This window comes from Cydia pomonella, chromosome 19 (assembly GCF_033807575.1).
Source record: "Cydia pomonella isolate Wapato2018A chromosome 19, ilCydPomo1, whole genome shotgun sequence".
Lineage (NCBI taxonomy): Eukaryota > Metazoa > Arthropoda > Insecta > Lepidoptera > Tortricidae > Cydia > Cydia pomonella.
Window position 1 is genome coordinate 8,480,464 of NC_084721.1, and position 23,308 is coordinate 8,503,771.

The 23,308-nt window shown below is 38.9% G+C and overlaps 2 protein-coding genes across 4 annotated transcripts in view; both read right to left on the reverse strand.

Moving 5' to 3' along the window:
* The window catches only part of LOC133528638 (L-threonine ammonia-lyase-like), a 30,781-nt gene extending 17,429 nt beyond the window's left edge, over positions 1 to 13,352 (reverse strand). Inside the window, exons 1-6 of one of the 3 annotated variants that reach the window (XM_061866092.1) lie at positions 12,702 to 13,350; positions 12,363 to 12,473; positions 12,210 to 12,280; positions 10,670 to 10,871; positions 6,306 to 6,391; positions 5,796 to 5,958 (exon numbers count right to left, since the gene is read on the reverse strand). In XM_061866092.1, coding sequence (XP_061722076.1) covers positions 5,796 to 5,958; positions 6,306 to 6,391; positions 10,670 to 10,871; positions 12,210 to 12,280; positions 12,363 to 12,473; positions 12,702 to 12,716 — 648 coding nt within the window. In that variant the 5' untranslated portion in view covers positions 12,717 to 13,350. Of the gene's footprint in view, positions 1 to 5,795; positions 5,959 to 6,305; positions 6,392 to 10,669; positions 10,872 to 12,209; positions 12,281 to 12,362; positions 12,474 to 12,701 lie in introns of all 3 variants that reach the window. The other 2 variants (XM_061866091.1, XM_061866093.1) reach the window with 2 other exon arrangements.
* A 2,707-nt stretch (positions 13,353 to 16,059) lies between these two features.
* LOC133528672 (L-threonine ammonia-lyase-like) lies at positions 16,060 to 23,284 on the reverse strand. Its single transcript, XM_061866137.1, has 11 exons — positions 22,466 to 23,284; positions 21,987 to 22,100; positions 21,675 to 21,745; positions 21,086 to 21,373; positions 20,325 to 20,487; positions 19,961 to 20,116; positions 19,644 to 19,702; positions 19,253 to 19,330; positions 18,535 to 18,634; positions 18,263 to 18,388; positions 16,060 to 16,370 (listed from the first exon to the last, which is right to left on the reverse strand). The coding sequence occupies exons 1-11, from the start codon at positions 22,472 to 22,474 to the stop codon at positions 16,200 to 16,202; spliced, it is 1,335 nt and encodes a 444-aa protein (XP_061722121.1). The 5' UTR covers positions 22,475 to 23,284; the 3' UTR covers positions 16,060 to 16,199.
* Between the last annotated feature and the right edge of the window lie 24 nt (positions 23,285 to 23,308).

The window sequence follows — 23,308 nt, forward strand, 5'->3', positions numbered from 1 at the left end:
GAGAGAGGACGGGGAGAAATGGCTGAGTGGTCCACAATTTATAGTAGAAGATCCGAAGACGTGGCCAACTACATCCGGCAGTGGACCCACCAGTTCTCTCTTGACTGGGGAGGGTCTTGGGATCCAAGAAGATGAAGAACTGATGGAAATAGATGATCCAGATATACCTAATGTTAACCCGGCGGAAACGGAAGATGGCACAACTGCAAAAGAGATAATAAATCAAGAGAATGGTCAGATGCCAGACAATAAGTTTCAAAAATTGAAAGAAATTCAAGCAGAGTATTTTCCTCTAGAAGTAGAGGGAAAAGTAACTAGTTTAAGTTTGAATTTAGGCATATTTAAAGATATAGATGAGTTACTGAGGTGCAAAGGTCGTATGAAACACACAAACTGGTCATTTGACAAACGCTATCCTATACTTATTCCAAAAAATTCAGATTTCACCAACGAAATTATAATAAAGACTCATCAAGAAAATAAACATGTTGGAGTGAGTCACACGTTAGACAAGATAAGGGAAACATACTGGATTCCACAAGGAAGAAGCCAAGTTCAAAGGATTCTGAAGAAATGCCCTGAATGTATGAGACATGACGGAGGGCCATATAGACTACCGGAAACTCCTGCTTTACCGAAAGAGAGAGTCAACTATAGTTCTCCATTTACATACGTTGGTACCGACTACCTGGGACCACTTCTAGTTAACAATGGGAATGGCAATTGCAAAAGGTGGATTAGCCTTTATACATGTTTGGCTGTAAGAGCCATTCACCTAGAAGTTGTAAAGGACCTAACAGCGGAAGAAGGTTTATTGGCCTTACGCAGGATGATTTCAGCAAGAGGAGTGCCTATCTTGATAACGTCTGACAACGCAGCTCACTTTAAGTTACTCTCGGAGATTCTTCAGAATCCATACTGCGTAGATAAAGAAATAAAATGGAAATTTATACCACAGTTAGCACCATGGCATGGAGGATTCTACGAGAGATTAGTCGGATTGGTTAAGAACTGTATGAAGAAAACTTTACAGAAACATTTATTGAATGACAGCCAGCTGGTTTAGGGAATGCAATAACCGGGCGTTGTTCATTACCGGTAATTTACCGACGCGAGATCCCACTAACCGGTTAACCGGTAAATTACCGGTTATACGTTTATGAAATAAAAAACATTGATTTTGCATTATTTTCGTCAGTAACCTTTAAAAGTAATCAACAGCACGTTATAGAATCATCGACAAAACAAAATAATGAAAATAAACTATAAACATTAAACAAGATATATTTACTAATCATATTAAATAAAAAATCAAACATGTATCATTTCAAAGCGAAATGAACTTGTACATTAAATAAGCAATATTAAACTTTTTTAATTCTTTAAAAATCGCAGTAATCAAAGGGTAACAAAAAAGTGACAGTCGTCATTTAAATGTGATACACGTTTGCATTTACACATCTATCAATATAATATTGTTATTAAAGTAACTAAAACCGTAATCAACATTCATTAAAATCTAGTAAATATAAGAAAAAAAATATTTTACAGCAAGATTAGTTTCATATCATTTTAACACTAGTTACTTTAAAATTGCACTTTAAAAGGCCGTTATCGATTTTAGTCGCAAAAATGTCAAATTGATAGATCTTGTTATCTTTCATTATAATATTTTTTTTTTTAAAACAGGCTCACTTAATTAGTAATGATTTTTTTTAATGGACGTTTAGGTAAACGCGCGAAAAGCAGTGATTTTGTCGATCTTATTTGTAAATTTCGTTAAGTTTGGACTGCTAAAAATGGTAATTTTGTATTACACATATCCTGTACTTCAACTTTAATAAACTTTTTGTTACTATAAATTTGAAGTAGTGTAAATGAAAGTTAGACGAAATCAATTTTCTCCAGAAATTACTTCAAAACAAGTGACAATTTCTCTGAAAATTGACTTAATTTCAACGTAATTTTGATACTTAAACAATCTACAACATTTGCTGAAACTGTTCTTATACATCATTTTGTATAATTTACTACCATAATTTATATGAATTTTTAAAAACTATCCCTTCTCGTCACCGGGGACGCACGCTTGCGACCTTATTATTAAAAGACAAGATGAAAAAAACGTGCTAATAGAAACCAATACTTGTTATTTAGATATTACGTAACAAAAGGTGTACAATTCCAACGACTAAATCTTTCAATTTAAAATTTTTGCTCTAAAATCGTTACCGGGCTCTTAAAATAGGAGTTGGAATCAGGAACATGTCATCATCAGATCATTCTGTTAATTATATATAAAATATATAACGTTTCTTAGACATTCGTGAACGATATCTTGAACACAAGTAACCAGCGGTAGAAAATGTTCTTTCGCATTCCACACTTGTCTGACACTACAGACTAAAACAAAGGACACTGAACATAGTAAGGCGGATCGGGTAGGGTTGGCGAGAAGGGAAAGGGCGAGGGATTAGCGTCCACTCATTTGTCACAAAACAATGCTTCCTAGTTCCTACTCCGACGAGGTCATAAGATGTAGAAAAGTAAGTATTTTAAGTGTCTCTTCGTAATCGTAAACCGTAGTAATTGTTTTTTTTTGTAAGTACGAAGACATAGATGGGCTAATTCAACAGGTTGTTACATTTTTATTTGCCTATACAACGTTCGGTAAATTCCCGGTTACGGCTGGAAATTACCGGTATTTTACCGACTGTAATATTGGTCAAATTACCGGGTAACCGGTTAACCGGTTAACCGGTTAGCATTCCCTAAGCTGGTTACAGTGGTTAAAGAAATAGAAGCGGTTCTTAACACAAGACCTTTAACTTACGTGGACTCGGAGCCTGATCATGTATTAAAACCTTCAGACTTTCTTACCATGGGAAAATGTATCATTATGGAAACGTCAGGAAAGGATCCTACTACGTCACAAGGAACGGTGACTAAAGACAATTTAATTAAAGGTTGGAAGAAAGCACAGATAATTCTAAGAGAATTTAAAGAGATGTTCGAGAACCGGTATCTCCTAAATTTGAGAGAAAGATATTCCCACCATCCTAAAGAACCTAGGGTAATATCCAAGTTGGCTCCAAAGATAGGTCAAATCGTGCAGATCAAAGGTGACACGAAGAACAGAGTCAATTGGAAAGTTGGGAAAATAGTATCTTTAAGAAAAGGCGCCGACGGTTTATGTAGGGTTGCCACGGTACGAGTAGGAGATACAGAGTATACAAGATCTATCGCGCATCTCTACCCGTTAGAGATCGAAGATGGAGAAGAACAGTGTAAACAAACATCATCTTACGACGAAAGCGCAGAAGAACCTCTGCAACTTCCTAATCTACCCCGTTCGTCACGCAGAGATGACATGACGGTGGATTCCGTCAACGATGTTGCCGAATCCGAGTCTCTTTCTGAGCAAAGATGCACGCAAGCAGTCAGAGATAAGCCAGAAGAAGAAGTACAACCTTATGCCTCGCCAGTAGAGGGAAGGAGTTTCCTCTCAACGAATCCTAGAGCCTATGTATAGTGAGTCAAACGAGCCTAAGCCTAAGTCTATGTCCGAACCAGAACCGTTCGCGGTCGTCGACCTCGAATCTTACGAGCACACTAAGCCAGAATCACACAACCTGGAGGAGGTTACGCTAGGCAACGAGTCAAGACCTAAGAGAGCCGCAGCTCTTCGAGCCCTTGAGAAGATCAAAGAATGGACCAGCAATCTAGTCGCCCTATTCCTGCCTGTGTTGGGGAGTGTCGCGACGGACGCGAAAATCCGATGCCACAATACTAATTCACCTGCGGCAACACCGAACAGCGCCCTCTATGTGGAACTGTGGTAAGTTAACCAACGTAGTAAGTTGGTGAAGCTAGATTCAGTATGGCGCGAAACGCGCTAGTTCTATAAAATGTGATATAAAGTGAGGAAGCCTACAGCTGTCCGGAATCATCTAAAGCTAAGTATTTTATTTACTTGGTGAAAGCTCGCAGTAGTGGTATGGTTTCTCTGTGCGATTATCTCCTTTATTCCTTTCTGGTTCGAGCTTGCCACGTGACCTTGACGTGGAAGCTATTGGGAGCCCAACTTAGGTAAGGCGGACTAGGGACTTATGATTGTGTAGGAGTCTGCGGCTTCGGCCGCAGATCCTCCTATATCAATGTGTAAGAGAATGGCAGGTTTAGCTGCTAGATGCTCCCCGTAAGGGGGGCGGCTACTATAGAGAAAGGCGTTAGGAGTTCTGTGGCTTCGGCTGCTAGGTTCTCCTTTATCCCCGTGTAGGAGTAAGGTGGCTCCGGCCGCTAGTTACTCCTTTATCAGCACGCAAGGGGCAGCTTCGGCTGTGGTACGCCCCCTTGAAACCAGAGAAAGGCGTTAGGAGTTCTGTGGCTTCGGCTGCTAGGTTCTCCTTTATCCCCGTGTAGGAGTAAGGTGGCTTCGGCCGCTAGTTACTCCTTTATCAGCACGCAAGGGGCAGCTTCGGCTGCGGTACGCCCCCTTGACTATACAGCTACTTAGGTAGTTGGCTTTGTGTAACCTACATCCGGCCGGGTAAGATGGGGCTCACTAGTAAGATATATAGATTTATGTGTGGAGGTTAATGGTTTGGAGAATACCATGTTCATAGAGCAATTTTACCCACAGATCTCGGGTGTCATACATTCAGCCGCCTTAAGATAAGCGAAGCAGATTAAGGCTCCTCTGGCCCAGGAGTTGAGGTGCAGAGAGAGTGAAGATGAAGAGTCCCTTATGGGATATGAAGGTATGTATGCGATGCATTCTATACCCCAATAGATCCCCCTAATATATAATATATATAAGTTGCCGCCTTTCCCCTCTTTACGGTCTCATTTATATACCGTAGGCGGCTAGGGGAGAGGCGGCCACAGGGCCACCGTCCACTTGGTTAAGCTCCCTCCAGACTATGCGCGTGAATCGCGGCACGACTTCGCGGAGCGAACATACCGCGACGTTGACGTAGACTCCACACTCGCACAACTTCACGGCGATTTCGCAGTTTGGTTCGCGGCAAGATGGCGGAAGCGTCAGCTGATCGGATTTAGTTTGCGGCAAGGCACTGATTCAAACTGGGAACTGTCAAATTGATTTTTGGTTGATCAAGTTCGCACCCAATAACCAAGTAGCTGCCATGAAAGGTTATGACAGTTTAACAGATTAACCGACTCGTGAGCGAATCGCGGCGCGAAGCGATTGCGAGTGTGGAGTCTTGCAAGTTCGCGCTTCGCGTCTCCTTTGACGCGGGCCAAATACCGACAAAAAACGAGGAGTAAGGCGCGAAGGCGTAAACAATCTGCGAAATCGACGCGACGGCCATCCACACTCGCGTTCGCGGCTTCGCACATCGATTCGCACACGAGTGTGGAGGGCCCTTTAGGAGGGATGTGCTGATCTGCTGATCACAGCCGTGTCCAACTGCCATCCAAAGTTACAGGTTTTTTTCTTATACATGTCCCGGTATTTACCTGTCTCCTCCCAGACCGCGTCAAAGGATTTGATTTCAAGGGGAAGGGGATTTGAAGGGGGTTGTTGTCATTGCCCATCTGGCGATGAATATTAAAGCGCGCGGTTGTTTTATGTGATAAACGCAGCGTTAAATGCTATGCATTTGCCGCACCCCCATTTTACATCAGACAATCTAATGACACTATACTTACTGTTTTACGGGGTAAACGCAGCGGTAAGCGCATTGTCTTTTTTCCAACATTCCGTTGACGCATGCGTTCAACGCTGCGTTTATCGCATAAAACAACCGCGCATTTTAAAGTAAACAATTTACATAAACAAGGCAGTTGGGCTTGAGCCTCTTGATGACGGTGCCCACGCTGCCGACGAGCCCGCCCGTGCCGACGGGCACCAGCACCGCGTCCACGTTTGGCACTTGCTCCAGGATCTCCAGCGCAATTGTTCCGAGTCCGGCTAGGATATCCGGGTGGTCGCGACTGGAAAATTACCTTTGTCTGGGTTACTATCTTCAGGTCAGATGACATTTCACATTGACCATAGGATGCAGTAATGAGAAAAAAAGGAGAAAGAGATAAAGGTCGCAGTCTGGTATTAGTGCTACTAAGGTTGCCAATCACATCATTTAACGAGCTCATGTTTAAAAACCAATTTCTTACAGCTACAGCTTAATAATTGTTGAAAGATATTGCCACACAAATCAAGGTCACCTCATTGTACGGTATTCGGAATATAAATATTTTTTAGTCAATGGTGACTGGTGACATTGTAGTACCTATATAACTAAGCGATTTAGAAAAGCCAGAAACAATCTAAGAATTCTAACCCGTTGATAAATACGAGTCCTTTTTCCTTCGCCATGGCCCGGGCTAATTTGTGTGTGTCCACGATGTGGCTCCCTCGCACCAACACCTTAGGGAAACATAAGAAACACATTGAAGAAACAACATTAAACCCACTTAATATTTTTGCGTAATTTGATGTACATCACTTGTTAATGTTGATGTATTTAAGAACTACAGTTATTCTATGCCTCTACGTTTGACTTTTTTAGATTTTTTGTTTAGGTATTGTAAATCATACCAATTTTTAAATGCTTCCTAACTCTTATAATAATTGATAATTCGAATTCCCTTCTTCCTCGCGTTGTCCCGGCATTTTACCGCGGCTCGCGGGAGCCTGGGGTCCGCTTGACAACTAATCCCAAGATTTGGCATAGGCACTAGTTTTTACGAAAGCGACTACCATCTTACCTTCCAACCCAGAGGGTAAACTAGGCTGTAATAATTCGAATTGTGTCAAAATATTTTCAATAATCCAATAATAATAATAATATTTTAAATATCCAGAGAGGCAGATGTGGAATACGTTTGTATGAAAATACGATTTCGCGCGGGTCCTCTACTTTCGTCTTAAGACTATAAATAACAGGTTCTTTTGGCGAAGGAAGCCCTCCCGACAATCGGCCCCGGTTTGTCAAGGAGGCTGAGACTGCTGAAGAGGCCACAGCTCCGGCTTTTGATTGGGGCCGTAACCGGCCACGCCCTACTTAACAAACACCTATTAACCCTACGTGTTACAGATAGCCCCCGTTGTAGGGCGTGTCTGCCTCCATGGCAGAGGAGACAGCCGCCCGCGTCATTCTTGAATGCCCAGGGGTGGTAGAGTACCGGGCACAATACCTCGGTTCACTGGGGTCTCTCCCAGAAGTCGTCCGCAACATCAAGGGTCTGCTAGGCTTCTTGGTAGAGTTGGGTTGGCAAATTAAATTATTAATTTTAAATTATTTTCGTAAAATATACAGGTGTTCCTTATATGTGTATACTTACACATTGAGATATGTGACGTGTTACTAGTTATGGTCTGGGGGCACGGCAGTGCCCCCGCCAAGTCGATCGCGAAGCCAACACTGCCGTACCATCCTTTACTGGAACCATTTCGCCGCATTTTCAAGCCCCTATTTGAGAACCTCTGGATAAGACCAGAACGCAGAAATTTTCGTCATCCAGTAAGCTATAATCACATACTTAAAATCCAAAATTTCAAGTCTGTAGGTCATTTAGTTCCGAAGTTAAGCGAAAGCAAAGTTTCGCATTTATGACACTCACTCACTCATGATCATCATAATAGAACTAGTACTTCCCATAAACGCAGAGAGCTGAAATTTGGTACACAGTTAGGGTTTAATGGCCACATAAAGGGAAAACTATAAAAACTAGGATAATCGAAGATCTGGAGTACTTGGTGACCCTGATTAGAAAACAAAATTTGGTCAAAATATAATGCATTGGACTAAGAGTGGGCGGTGATACCCGCACACGTTTTTCATGGGGTGCACCTCATAAATGTTGCCTTCAAGAGTACAAAAGCTCAAGCTTCAGCGATCACCGAATACAACCGGCTTGGGCGTAAATACCGCGCCGATCTTTCAGAAATTAAACCGTCTAAACCATCTAAAAGAATAAATAATGAACGTGAATGGGCAATACGAAAAACTGTTGTACAGTAGCAAGCACAGTAGAATCAGAACCGGAAAAAAAAAGAAAAGAAAGATTTGTAATAGTAAAAAACCACTCCTAAAATGAAAAAAACTGTGTCAAATAAGAAAATCTAATAAATTAAATCAATAAGCCTACGTTTCTACAAAAAGAAGTGAAATCCCACCAAAAACATTCTGTAAAAAACTAACCAAATCTCGATGGAGCTGCTTGTTTATCTCTAAAAAGTAATTAAATCTAGACAAAGTCGTGCCAAGTCTAAGGTTCCTTACTGCGATTTCTTTATTATTATAGTTAATGTTGTGTGACTTGGCCATTGAATGGTACACAAGGGTACAAAACCAGGTGCTCCATGACACCATTGCACCAATCTGTCGCCAGAACCGCTACCCATTGACGATGGAAAATTGCCACTTGGGAAACGTTGATTCAATAACCAGTCAGTTTTACAGAATGTTTTTGGTGGGATATAATTTACAGTTTGCAGTTACTAGCCCTGAGACGATTGTTTTGCATTTGTGACACAATTAACCTACCAAATAGCAACCATGGTTAGAATTGACTTGGACAGCATTTTACTAGCAACAAAACAAGTTGTAAGATGTATGAACCATTTACGTCAACCATGAACACGATTGCACGTCAGACCCTCTAGAAACTCTACATGGTGTTTTGACTGTTTTTATTTCTTGAGTATTTAGTTCACAATCGGTACTTTTGTACTTGAAAAAAATATACCTCTATAGTTTGGTAGTACACACCAGCAACTCTTACTGAGTTCCAATACAATTAATTACTTATTTTCTTCAGCAGACGAGAGGCTGATATTTAGTTAATGCTCATGACATTATTCTCAAATACATAAACTTTGCCTAGTTTAATACCTGGTAGTTCCCAGAAACCTTGCAAATTACACCAACTCACGGCACTGAATTAAATTGGCCCTATTATACATATTTATGAACTCGACTGTACCACACAGTCGAGTTCATAAATATGTATAGGTTACCAACACGCGAAATAACCAATTATATGATAGAATGCTCCTGAAAGATAGGAAATCGAAGAATGATACTAAATCGTGGGCTCAGTAGAATTTTTTTTTTAATACCACGACGGTGGCAAACAAGCATACGGCCCGCCTGATGGTAAGAAGTCACCGCAGCCTATGGACGCCTGCAACTCCAGAGGTGTTACATGCGCGTTGCCGACCCTTTAAAAACCTGTATACTCCTTTTTTGAAGAACCCCATATATCTAGCATGACGTGATTGTGCTTATTCAATATGGAAATCTTTCGTCAAAATAGAAATAGGATGGTTGACCCAGTAGTTGACCACGCACCGGTAGTTGACCATTTGCGACTTCAAATGTCAATATTAAGAATTCCCGCCACTATCTGGTATTTTTTAAGTTGCCTACATGTTATTTCAACTTTAACTGACAAACCAATCACATTCCCGATGACATGAGACAAAAAATTTAGCCTACACTATCATTTTACTTCCGCTCGTCGCCGTTAGTTGCCGATCTGCCGCCATTACAGTTAGGCACGTGTTCTGACAGGTAAGCCTATTTTATTGTTAATTGGCATTGTTTTTGAATGAACCTTATTGTAATGATTATTTTTTGTAAAGTTTAAATGTTTATCTTCTCGCCTTCAACGTAGTTTTAAATATAACTACCCTATTTCATGACTTTTTTAAACTGGTTAACTTCTGGTGCATGTTTTTCTTGGTTTTTCTATAGTTGACCAGATGGTCAACGACTGGCTATATGGTTTTTATTTTTTATTTTCTTTTTTTAACTGGATTTTCATAGCTTTGGCATATTCAATACCACCTCTCACGATTTTAAGGTCCAAATCGTGGTGGTTCCTTAAGTTGACCAGTGGTTTGACTTTGGTACCACGTACAAAAAAAAGCTCCTATGGTTGACCAAGCCTTATAAAACATTATTCTTTGCTTTGCTTGTTTTAGATTAAAAAATGCCACCAAAAAAGAAATTTTTCAATATAGTGAGGACGACGTTTACGAAGCAGTAAAAGAAATACATTCTGGGAAAAAAATTAGAGAAACATGCCGCAAATATAAAATCCCCCATTCAACAATGATTAATAAATTTTCTAATGAGTATGATGAATAAGTGCCTTGGCTTTTAGATGAGTACCTAGGTGATTGTATAATTAAGAAACTCAGTTGTTGTAGGTGTTAAAAACCCTAATTGTACTTACCTAATTGTTTTAGTGATAAGAAAAAAATGTGCCATTTCAGTTTTATTTTCAATGTGATTGCTAAGACTGAATATGAAAACTTGTTGATCTAAATTAAAAAAAAGATATTGCTCCTAATTTAAATAAAGTTGATCATTAAAAACAAGCTACTTTTTATTATTTTTTGCTATTTTTGCCTTGTTTTGAAATTGGTCAACTTTGGGTACAAAACTTAACAACTACTGGGGCCTGCTGGTCAAACTTAGGTACATTCCCGTTTTTGGAATTTTAAAAATATTATAAAAAAAACCTGAACGTAATTCTGTGTTTTTTTTTCTTATCTCGACTTTTAATTAGACAATATACAATATAAAAAATAAACTAAAAGTAAACGTCCAAATAGTTTTAAATAACAACGATTTAAAGTCAAAATTTGTCCTTAACTGGTTTGGGACTGGGTCAACCATCCTATATGAAGCACCTTAGTGCCAAGTGCGTGGATCTTCTGCAACTTCTGTATGGGGACAAAGTCGGGAAACAACGCGGTGATTGGAATATTCATGCGTGCGGCGTGGTAGGACATCGAATAGGCGTGGTTCCCTAGAGACGCAATCACTAAGCCGGTCTTCTTTTTGTCCCTCGGTATTTTGAGAAGAGCGTTTGCAGCCCCGCGCTCTTTATAGCTGTCAACACAAAGTCACAAACATATTTGCATCACATTTTCTTTTTCTAAGTTAGCATACGCACAATCTTAAAACTACTTACTAAACTGTACCAAAATTACTAATAGTTATGTTTTATAAGGGGGCAAAGTTGTTGTTTATCCGCACGTGAAAATATTGATACATACCTGATCGAACGAAAAATTCCAAAATTGAACCACGAGCGTAGCAGACGTAACAGTATGAAAAGTGAAATCTTGAGCGTTGCGAGAATTTCAAAGCCGAAGGTTAAACAAGTTTTGCCACCGAGTGAAAATCAAAATTTTTCACCACAATAACGCATGTAAAGCATATAATACCAAATTCATTCCACATGAACGTTATTAAATATTTATTATTTTTATTTGGAGCCTGTTGTGTCCCACTGCTGGGCAAAGGCCTCCCCCCAATCTCTCCACTGATTATTTAATATTAAATATTTATTATTAAAAAATATAATTTAAAAGTCAGTTCTACCAGCCTAAGGAAACAGCTTAAAATTCTATTTCATAAAATTAATTTGCCACTCTTTTTAATATAGAGCGAGAAGAATGAATTAACATAGCCATTACTAGGGATTGCGGTGAAAAAAAAAATGTATTTCACTCGGGAGCAAAGTTTGTTCCTATCTACTATATAAGGTGGCCAAAAAATATGTGTATTCCCGTTGCCAGGGAGGTTTTGGTTTTTATACTGAGCAACTTTTACTATGGGAACAACCCCGACATCGCGGAAATAAAAAATACCTTGCCATAGACAATGGACCCGGTAAAATGTATGAAACAACCAATACATTTTTTTCGCGATTTCGGGGTTGCTCCCATAGTACAAGTTTATAAGCTCAAAACCTCCCTGGCAACGGGAGTGTACATGTTTGTTGGCCACTTTGTATACAGGTGGGATTTTTTATGAGACACTGAGGGCAGCAACCAAATCCCACCAAAATGTTCTTAGAAGACCATCGCTTTTTAATATAGTTACATTTACAGATTTTGGAAAAAATACACTTAGCGACCAAGTCGTATGGTATGGAAAAGGTTGTTTTCCGTTTGTGACTTTACTAGTGCCCTAACCTAATGGAATTTAATGACATAAAAAAGATACATAATTGACAATTTTGTCGCTGACTGTAATTTTTTTTTCAAAATTAGAGATTTTGCGAAGACAAAGTGTGAAAATGTCATCAATTCGTTATAAATATATATATATTATTTTTATATGAAAATACAACGTTATAATGACACTTGCACATGTTGTTCTAAGTCGATACAGCTAGATGCAGACTTAGTTTAGATTTAGACGGACACATAATTATGTTACCATCCGGATGGGAGGACACTTTCCATCTTGTAAATAATATTCATTGTAAACGTCTTGCTTTGATGCGACGGCTAAAAAGGTTTACAAATATTTAGTATAGTTTGAAATGTTAAAACCAAACCAATCCTATTATTTTAATGAGTTCGTCCTTACTATAACAGGTGTCACAGGTACGTAGGGTCGTATTCGTGACAGGGCGGCTTGGATGTCTTCAAACTTTACCGTTTGGGGGTTGTCAGGGTCGCTCAATTGATCATAATTATCCTGAAACGGAGATTATTATTTATATTATTACTTATAATCAGCAGAAATAAGCAAATAGGAAAAATTGCTAATCTGTCGTTTAGGAGATATTTAATTATGCAATGCGCTTCAATAGATTACTTCACAGTTACTATGCCTATCTAGTCAAAACAAACCATTCTTTTGCTTAGCTTTTTTTTTATGAATTCTCGAATTAACATATTTAACATTTTTATAAATAATACTTACAATTCTTTTAGACATAATTACTCCTTGTGTAGAAATAAAGAGTTGAGGGTCAAAAGCACTAGAATTTTTATTATTTTCGAAATGTTTGTATCGGAGTCTATATTTTCTGTTTACGGTTGATGGCTGTGTGTCAGAAAGACGTCCACAGTTTTATGGTTTGAAAGAATGTTAGCTAGGTACGGGCTTCTTACCTACCAGCATTTAAAACGGTCAAGGCAAAATACCTATAGTAATTACCACAGATCTACAATAGGAAATATTACGCAAAACTCTGCGTAGGGGACTTGGTAGGGGACGAACAGCACAAACAGAGGGCCTACCGCGAAAAACGAAAATACAAATTTCGTTATCTGACTCTCTATCACTCTTGCGAGAGGCAGATAACGAAATATCGATTTTCGCGTTTCGCGGTAGGCCCTCAGTAAACAAACCGCCTTATAACCGCCTTGATGCTTAAATGACAAATATATTAGTTATTTGTAACATAGTAATACCATATTTATTGTAATACCACCTATTTGATTTCATTAGTGCGAAAGAGGCAGATTATAAATAAAATAACGGCGACCGTTTTCGAGTTTAATAACGGCTGCTAACGGCCGCTTGAATTTACTTCAGTAAATACAAAACGTAAGGTAAGCGGACTGGAAATTACGAAAAGCTGGAATATTCTGTTACAAAAGCAAAATTTACTCAATCACATATTTCTGAATTCAGTACTTCCAATGACACGTAATCGTCGCACTTACCTTATAGACTTACTTTGCTCTTTGGTCGCACTTCTGATATTTGACAGACAATCCTGTACATTGTAGATATGTGTATGTAAAGGCCTTGGAGGATTAATCTCTGCATTCAATCCCCTTTTAAATAAAATAATATTTGGTTACATTAAGTACCTACTTAAATGACCTATACTTATAATTTATAATATACAATTTTTAACCATTTCAGATCATTTTCAGATTCATTTAATCAACTAATCAGGAGTAGAACTTCCTGTGTTAATAAACTTTCCCTCTCTCTTGGAGATGAATTTTAAACAAACACTGAAATTTTTTTATTGTCTTTTTTAAAACCTACAAACGAAGTTTCAGATCTCAAAAAAATTTACATATTTTACAACTACAGCAACCATAACTGAATTTGGCTTGTACTCCCCAACTATAGAGGTTCAAATTTTTTTAAGTTAGTAAGTAATCAAAAAATGCCAAAACTCAATTTGGGGTGGCTTATGGCGTCACAATTTCACACATCTGCCACATTTTCCCATTTTAGGTAATTTTAGGTTCACACACATTTAATACAAGCAAGGTCACCCGTACCCGTTTAGGAAGCAAAGAACGCCTACTCCCCGCCAGTTATCGACTGACTAAGTCCTCCAAGACTATGCAGGTACTGGGCCCCAAAGTTTTTAACAAATTGCCCAAATATATTACCACCATAGAATCGTCCAACTCATTTACCCGGGAACTAAAAATATGGCTCCTCTCCAACGCCTTTTATAGCCTACATGAATTCTACAATATATTATTATGATTTAATTGACATTCAACAAAACAAATTATTTAATGTATCACATTTAATTTATATTATATAATGCTCACTATGATACCTACTACCCGAAACTGTAATAATTAAGTAATCTAATCTGTAACTATAAAGTGTAATATAACTGCAGATTATTGCATATCTTATGTTAATCAAATTGTGACGTGTAATACATACATACATACATATAATCACGCCTATTTCCCGGAGGGGTAGGCAGAGACCACGGATTTCCACTTGCTACGATCCTGACATACCTCTTTCGCTTCCTTCACTTTCATGTCATTCCTCATACACGCTCGTCGGTTTAGGGTGCTCTTGACCTGGCCTTTCTTCAGGATTTCCCCGATTTGATCAGAGAAAGTCCGCCGAGGTCTACCCCTTCCAACTCCCTCTTCTACTTCTCCCTTATACACTCTCTTTGTTAACCTTCTTTCACTCATTCTTTCCACGTGTCCAAACCATCTCAACATACCTTTCTCAATTTTTGTCACTATATCTTCGTTCAGTCCACACTTTTCCCTTATCACACTGTTCCTAATTCTATCTTGTAATTTTACACCACACACACTTCTCAACGCTCTCATTTCCACTGCATTCACTTGACACTGATGTTTCTTCTGCCATACCCAACTTTCGCTACCATACATAAGTGTAGGCACCAACACCCCTCTATGCACAGCCAACCGTGCTTTTTGCGACACCTTCTGGCTGCTCATAAAAGCGTTGAGTGCCCCATTCACACGATTTCCAGCATTCACTCTCCTTTCAATGTCTTCATCATGTTTACCGTCCCTAGTGAACAAGGTTCCCAGATACACAAACTCTTTCACTTGTTCAACTCTTTCTTGACCAATCAAAACTTCACAGTTTGTCATACTTTCTCCCTTTTCAAATACCATTACTTTCGTCTTGCTCACATTTATTTTCATTCCTTTCCTTTCAAAAGATCTATGCATTCTAGTTACCATCTCCTGCAATTCTTCACCCGATGACGCCAGCAATACCAGGTCATCAGCGTAAAGAAGACATTTGACGAGTAAACCTTTCATTCTCAGCCCACATTCATCATTTCTCAAATCATGCATACTACTGTCCATGAATAGATTAAACAGCCACGGTGACGCTACACATCCTTGCCTAACACCCTTTTCGATGCTAAACCACTCAGTGTACGATCTGTTTACTCTCACACAAGCAGTGGAATCCTCATAGAGCGATTTCAGTGCCTGAATGAGACGACCGCTCAATCCATACACCGACAGTACCGACCAAAGTGACGTGACGTGTAATATGTAAAAATATTATAAATAAATGAGTATGAGTATGAGTACCCGACGCTGCAACAATCATCTGCTATATATGTGGTGGCGAATTAGGTTTTGGCTTTAGGGATGCTCAGCTTCCTGCGAGGCAACCTATAGTATAAGGAAAATTTTCAAAGTTATAATGCCAAAAAACACCTATGTAAAATGGTCAATAGATATTGAAAAAAGTATAAACAACGCCATTTACCTGATATGCAAGTTTGAAGTACAAACATGCTCTTATGAAATTTTAAAAATAAAATACAGTTTGGTATAAATAAACTTATTTATTGATATTTGCTTATTTACACACGTCAATATGGAGTCTGTTTTAGTTAGGGACGTGATTTTGAAAGAGGACACACAAAAATGTAGATTTACTTAATTTCACGAAATATTTTCGTAACCATTGCATTTTAAGCTTACTTCAGAACTCCAATTAATTGGCTCCTGTGTTTCCGCTTTGCTGAATATGCAGTTATTTTACGTGTTACAAAGACGAACTCAACGCAGATGTTATTCTTCAGAAATAGATACTATAACGTCGTCGTAGTATAGTAAAAGTAGTAGGCAGTATATGCCATTGAGTCGGAAGTTTAATTTCAGATATATCAACTTTTTTTTTTTTAATTTCATTAGGTTACTTCTGCATACAAACAGGGTGCGGCGCGAGGCAGGGCCCGCGGCGCGAGCCGGCTGGCTTGTCCGTCTCATTCATTTCATGGAAGTAGTATTCCTTATAGTTCTTTTTGGTAGCTTCAATAAGCTCTTTTGTGTGGTCCCATCCTCTTGTTTCTACTATAAGTTTCATCTGAAGTTTAAAAAGGGTTTATAATTTACCTGAGGGTGTCGGTTAACACTCTTGCGTTTGTAAGGCAAATAGGGTGACGATTGTTAAGGCCAGACACACACACACGTAGACGTGCAAGCACACGTCACGCAAGCGGTGTGCCGTCTCTCATAAAGATCTTTACAATACAACGCGCACGTACACGTGCAAGTCTACGCACACGCATTCAGTGTGCACAGGCCTTTATGACCTATGTGGTACAAATGCAGACGCGGTTGAAAACTCAATTCTAATAGAAAATTCGTAGCAGTTCTGCCTTCGACCCTGAGAAACTAAATCTTATCACAACTACAAAGTTACTAGAAATTAAAAGCATTCAAAATTTTGTGGTGACTATAAAATGTAAGTTAGGTAAGAATAATGAGCAGAAATCGGCGGGGGTGAGCTGTTTTTACGTCATTAATGTGATGTAGCTGTCTTGTAGATGTTAATATGGATATGGAGTATCCCTATATAAATATTAAAAGAAGACAAGACTAAAATGATTAAACTAAAATTAAAATTAATGACAAAACGAATGCTATGCTTTTTTATTTATTGTAAATTAAATTTTCTATGCTATTGTAATAAATAACCACTTATAAGTTTTTCTATATTTTCAATGTTTTATTTGTTTCGCCTTGAGTTTAATATCCATTTGTATATAGAAAAACATCTTTCTATGTGAGTGGAATGAAATTGTACATTTAAAATGCTGTCCACGTCTGTTGCTTCCGAAAGTTTTCGGCATATTCCCTAAAAAAATCTAAGTCTGAGTTTTTAGAGATGACGTCTTCTAATTTCTGACTGACGGAAGCAGATGAAGACCAGGTTAAAAATGCATCGACAATGGACAGTTCAGATTCTTGGAATTTATTTAAGGCATATTCAATTATATGAAAATTTTCAACAATATATTTGAGGTTATTTCGTAAATTTTCGGTCGTTATAATACTTTTTGCCACTCTTATAGACTTTGCTTCTGACTCTCTTAATGCCCATAGGACTACTTTTATTTCCACAAAATATTTTTCATAATATGCTGCTGCATCCAGCTAAGTTCCCCATCTGGTAATCACTGGCTTTGGAGACAGGGGCATATTAGGATATTTGTCATTCAATATTTGAATTATATTTGGAGCCTTCAAAAAAACTTTCTTTACGTTCTAAATAAGTAATCCACATCTGGATAAAGGGAACGTATTTTTTCGGCTACTCAGTTTAGACCATATGCCAAGCATGTTATGTGCTTCATGTTCGGAAGATAAGTTTTCAAAATTCGGCCAGCCAGCAACATGATTGCGACGCCATCAGCACTCAGCACCAGGACATTTTGAATTTTGTTGTCAAAAGATTCGCCCCACATATTTTTTAGAATGTCTATGACGAATGCTGATATTGTTTGACCATTCACTTTTTCTAACTGCTTGCATGCTATTAAATATGGCCTTTTAAACGGATTCATTGGCTTCACTAAAAAGGCACTATATATCGCCCAAACGCCCAATCGAGTCAGTAGTTTCGTTCCGAGAAATCCATATTTTTTCACTTCAAACATTATCGTGCAAAGAACTGATTTGCCTCTGATACAATTTGTGGCTTTGATTGTAACGCGACGTAAAGTTCGTAACAGAAAGGCAGCCGAAATAAAATAATTTGATTAATTACACATGGGGCAATTACCATTTAATGACAAGGTATGTCCATGTTATGCAAAAACTGAAAACAGCTCACCCCCGAAGATCTCTGATAATGAGTGGCGCTCTACAAGGCTTAGTCACTTCAGCGTTGGATCTGTAACTTTTCACATTATCTGCACAGCTACGCTATGCTTCTCAACTATTGGTTATCGAATAGGCAAAATAAAATTATACCGCAACGCTGAATACATCTCCCTTGACCCAAGCGCGCTCAGGCACACAGTCTCGCACAGTGACTCCTATCGCTGTCATCATCTGGCACAGCTCCGCTAAGCCGCCCGGTCGATCGCTCACCGTCACCTGAGGGCAATGAACAGAGCTGATTACAACTGCTCTTTTGCTACTACTGATTATGACAAAGCCAAATTAAAGGGAACCCATTCAAACTCGACCGACTTTATTGTTGAGTAGGTATATTAATTTATATATGTAGAAAGTGTAGAAACCTTCATCTTGACCAGCCGACCTTCGGCAGCCATACCCCGCTCCAGCGCGCGCGCCAGGATCGACGTGTCGATGTTGCCTCCCGATAAGATGCAGCATACCCTGTAAACATTTAAGTACCTATCGATTTCTCAGATTGGATTTCGCAGATTGTTCACGCCTTCGCGCCTTATGTTTAATATGTTTTTTGTCGGTATTTGGCCCGCGTCAAAGGAGACGCGAAGCGCGAACTTGCAAGACTCCACACTCGCAATCGCTTCGCGCCGCGATTAGCTCACGAGTCGGTTAATCTGTTAAACTGTCATAACCTTCTATGGCGGCTACTTGGTTATATTCGGTGCGAATAGGTGCGAACTTGATGAATCAGCTGACGCTTCGGCGCCATCTTACCGCGAACCAAACTGCGAAATCGCCGTGAAGATGTGCGAGTGTGGAGTCTACGTCAATGTTCGCTCCGCGAAGTCGCGCCGCGATTCACGCGCATAGTCTGGAGGGGGCTTAACGTTTCAGATTTAACAACTTGTTACGGTTTTGATCTTATTTTGATGCGACCTTGGTTCATGCGTAGTGAAGTGAAAGTCGTACGTGAGATGCGCGTCAATCACCAAGATGATTGCCGATTACGTATCAAAACCATAATATTTTTTAAACTACAATCGATCTCCTGTTTAAAAAGTGTCTCATATATCCACTATTTATTTTGTTAATGTTAGTACTAACTTTTTTCCTTTGAGATTGGGAAAGAGGCCCGCCATGATAGCGGCAATGGCCACGGCACCCGCTCCTTCCACTACGAACCTGGAAAACAAATGATCAAACCTCAAAATACTACAACGTGCTCTGTAAGAAAATACTTAAACCTTGATATTTGACATCCTCGATATATAGTTGGGTAACTTGGGTACCGAGATATGCGACCTATACTGTTGTACCGGAACTGGACTTAAGTGCTACCAGTAAATGGATGCGAAAAGCCTAGAATTATAGTGTAATTTAAGGAGGCCTTTGTTCAGCAGTAGACGAACTTTGCCTGTATAGGATTAGGTATTTCGCCATTTTTGCACTTTCCATGGCTAACTAGTAAACTGAACAAAACGAGTGCATTACTTACCTCTCTTCCTCTACGATGTGCATGATGGCTCGAGCTACCCAATCCTCTTTTACTACGACCTATTTATAAAAAAAAATTGCGTTAAAAAAAAACAAATTTAATGTGCTTGATCATGATATATCAATTGTTTTTCTTTAAGCTGTGTTTTTACTGAGGTGTGCCAATAAAGAGTATTCTATCTATATGTATGCTATTAACTTCGATTTTAAGAATAAATTGCGATCTGATTGCGACTTTGGGTTGGAGGTTTTGCACCTGAGTCGAGAGTATATTTTATAAAGTGTAAAAAGTTTTTATTCTGCTACAATATTAATTACCATTTTATCGAGTAGACCTTTTAAACTGTGGAAAGTATTGACTCCGATGAGAGGCACACCGAGCCCGTCGGCGATAGTTGAATCAATGGGTACGGCAGTTCTTTCGTTATTTTTTAACGACTCCACCATTGTGGTACATTTGTCAGTGCAAACACCCTGTAAAATTAAAGTACATCAAAATCGGCCCAAAATGGTGAATGCGATACAAAACCTTTCTAATGCGAAAGTGTGTAGTTCGTTGGTTTTCTACACCAAGATGTGGCTCAATTGCATTACGCATCAATAAGTTCCCGTATCCGGCATTCGACGATCCATCCGAATTCGGGTATGAATAATGGTTACTTATGTCGACGAAAGGGCTTACATATATCTCGACGTCAGGCTTGAGGTGTTTGGCAGCGGTGGCGATGCCGGCGCACAGGCTCCCACCGCCCACGGGCACAAGGATCGCTTCTATCTCGGGAATTTGCTCTATAATCTCCAGCCCGATAGTACCCTGTCCTTCTACTATGTTCGGGTGATCGTAACTGAAAGTCAATATGTAATTTTATTACTTGGACTGTCTCTGCGATATAATAGTACATTACGATACAAGTGCGAAAAGTAGTTAATTCGCAACGAGTGGCGATAAATTGAAACACGACCGAAGGGCACTGTGTAAAACGACATGAGTTGCGAATTACCTTTTTATAGTACATATGGCCCTTTAAATTTTCGACATACGCACCTATAATGGGAGTTACCGCACTAGGGCGGTAAAGTAGCACCATATGTACTGTAAATAAAATTTCATCCATTTCAACAGATCACTGTGAGCGAGCACCAATATTTAAAATGCTAGATCGCACTTTGGCGTTCAACGGAGGTACGAATTCTTCTATCCTCTATGGTTAAAAAAATCTTGAAGGCGTATCATACTTTGATTTGATTATATAACTATCTTAAACGAGCATTAAGTATTCAACTAAATTTTTACATGTACCTACATTCGGTATTCCAGTCGCAGTCTGGCACGAAATTACCTGAATTACAGATGTAAGAAAGAATAGCGGATCGTAATAAAGGGGCTCTTCCAGTCCTGAGAATTGGACATACTCGTTAGTAAAGATCGCACTTTGTTCTTACCCGTTAATATACATCATATGCTTCTCCTTAGAAATTCCCATAGCAAAACGTTTAGCCTCTCCAATGTTGACGCCGTGAAGGAGGACCTTGGCACCGTACGTCTCGCATTTAGCCCGTTTGACAATGGCGGCATTTTTTGGCATTACAATGATGCAGGGGATACCGAGGTTGGTAGAATGCCAGCTCAATGCCAGCCCGTGGTTTCCGGTACTTGCTGCGATCACGCCGTTTTTCTTCTGGTCATCTGTCAGATTCATAAGAGCGTTGCGTGCACCACGCTCCTTGAAACTAAAATAATAACCAGAAACCAAGATAACAAAACACAAAATCTATTCTTCAATCTAGCGTTTTCCCGGCCTAGCGCCAGGGTCCGCTTTCCTACTTAATCTTCTCCATAAACACAAAATCTATTCCAAACAAAAAATACTAGTAACAGAATATTGTTATATTTTGAATACTACGGGTTTCGGAAAGCTGCGGGAAAAATAAAAGAGGTGGACGGTTCTTTTTTTACTCTTAAAGTAAGTATAATATAAAATAGGCATTCTACACCATCCTGTAAAAGTCGGAGTTAAATCTAGCGAAATACCTTCCAGTATATTGTAGAAATTCTTGTTTCAAATACATTTCTAAGCCTAGTCTCTCGCCCATGTTTGCCCTCTGCAAGGAGAAAAAATGTGATGTGATAATTAAATTAAGATATTTTTTAACTCTACTACTAAGAAGGCTTTACCGAAATTATTCATGCAATAAGAGAGCAAAGTTGTTGTAAGTCTCGAGTAAGCGAACGATTCTGTAATAGCAATAAAAAATTAACCTTTCTACCGGCACACATATTACGCCCTCCCCACCTTACCTTTTATTTTATTTGCTATTAGAGAATGGGCCTTTGGGCAATTACCGAACAAGGAGTTTTCAAAACGGATCCAACGATGCGTCTTGCGGCTGCTATGATGTCTTCAGCTTTAATTTTGCGAGGATTCGCCGGGTCACACCACTCATCGAATTCTACGTTCTAAGAAATAAATAAATAAAAAGCACGTCAGCATTTCATACCTCAGCATTTGTGTTGTCTTGGCTACTGTAAAGAATGGATAATTGGCAAATCCTCCTTAAGTAATAGTGGCAGGAGATAAACCCTGCTTAAATAAAGATGTTGCTGTAGACTCTAAGTAGTTTAATCGTGACATAACGCACTTTATGTTTGACTCTAACGCTCTCTACACTGCTTAGAATGCTTAGATGCACAAGTCCATACTGTTGCTTGCAAAATCCTCTTTAAGTCTGATGCATTGTACGTACTCATGTGCCGTATGAACCACCATCTCATCTCAACATTTAAGAATACTAAGGACTGAGAAGTGCTCCACAAATACTTACGTCTGCCATTTTGGGATTTTTTTACAATTTATTTTATGAAAACATGTTAAAGAATACTTATACAAAACAAAGAATTTTGTAGATTTTCATCAACTTTACTCATATGACACACTTCATATTTGACAGATTTTTTTTCTGTAACTCTTTGACAAATAATAAGGCTTCTAGACGTGAAGAATATACTTACATAGAATAACCTTATTTTTCTTAATTAGTAGGCAGGAATAGCACAAGTTGCGCGCGACTGCCGTGATAGGCATGACGTAGAGCTAAGCTATCTCGCTCGTGTGTCAGCAAACCCTTGCGACTTTAAAGACCTACAATTCCGGCTCATCAAAATTACCCAGCCATAGTAATGACGTCACTCTTTCAGTTTAACTTGTTCGCGATTTTCAAAGAAATTAATCGAAAAAAACTTACTTATTGCATACAGGAAGCATATTTACCGAAATGGTTTTCAATTTAGCCCACTTTACAAATTTTAAGACTTAGACCAGTCAAATCAACATTTGTGGCTCTTGTACGACTTTATTGCCCATATATTAAAGTAGGTAGTGTATTTGACGACCGGTTTGGCCTAGTGGGTAGTGACCCTGCCTACGAAGCTGATGGTCCCGGGTTCAAATCCTGGTAAGGGCATGTATTTGTGTGATGAGCATGGATATTTGTTCCTGAGTCATGGGTGTTTTCTATGTATTTAAGTATTTATAAATATTTATATATTGTATATATCGTTGTCTAAGTACCCTCAACACAAGTCTTATTGAGCTTACTGTGGGACTTAGTCAATTTGTGTAATAATGTCCTATAATATTTTTTTATTTAGTGTATACATATTTTTGG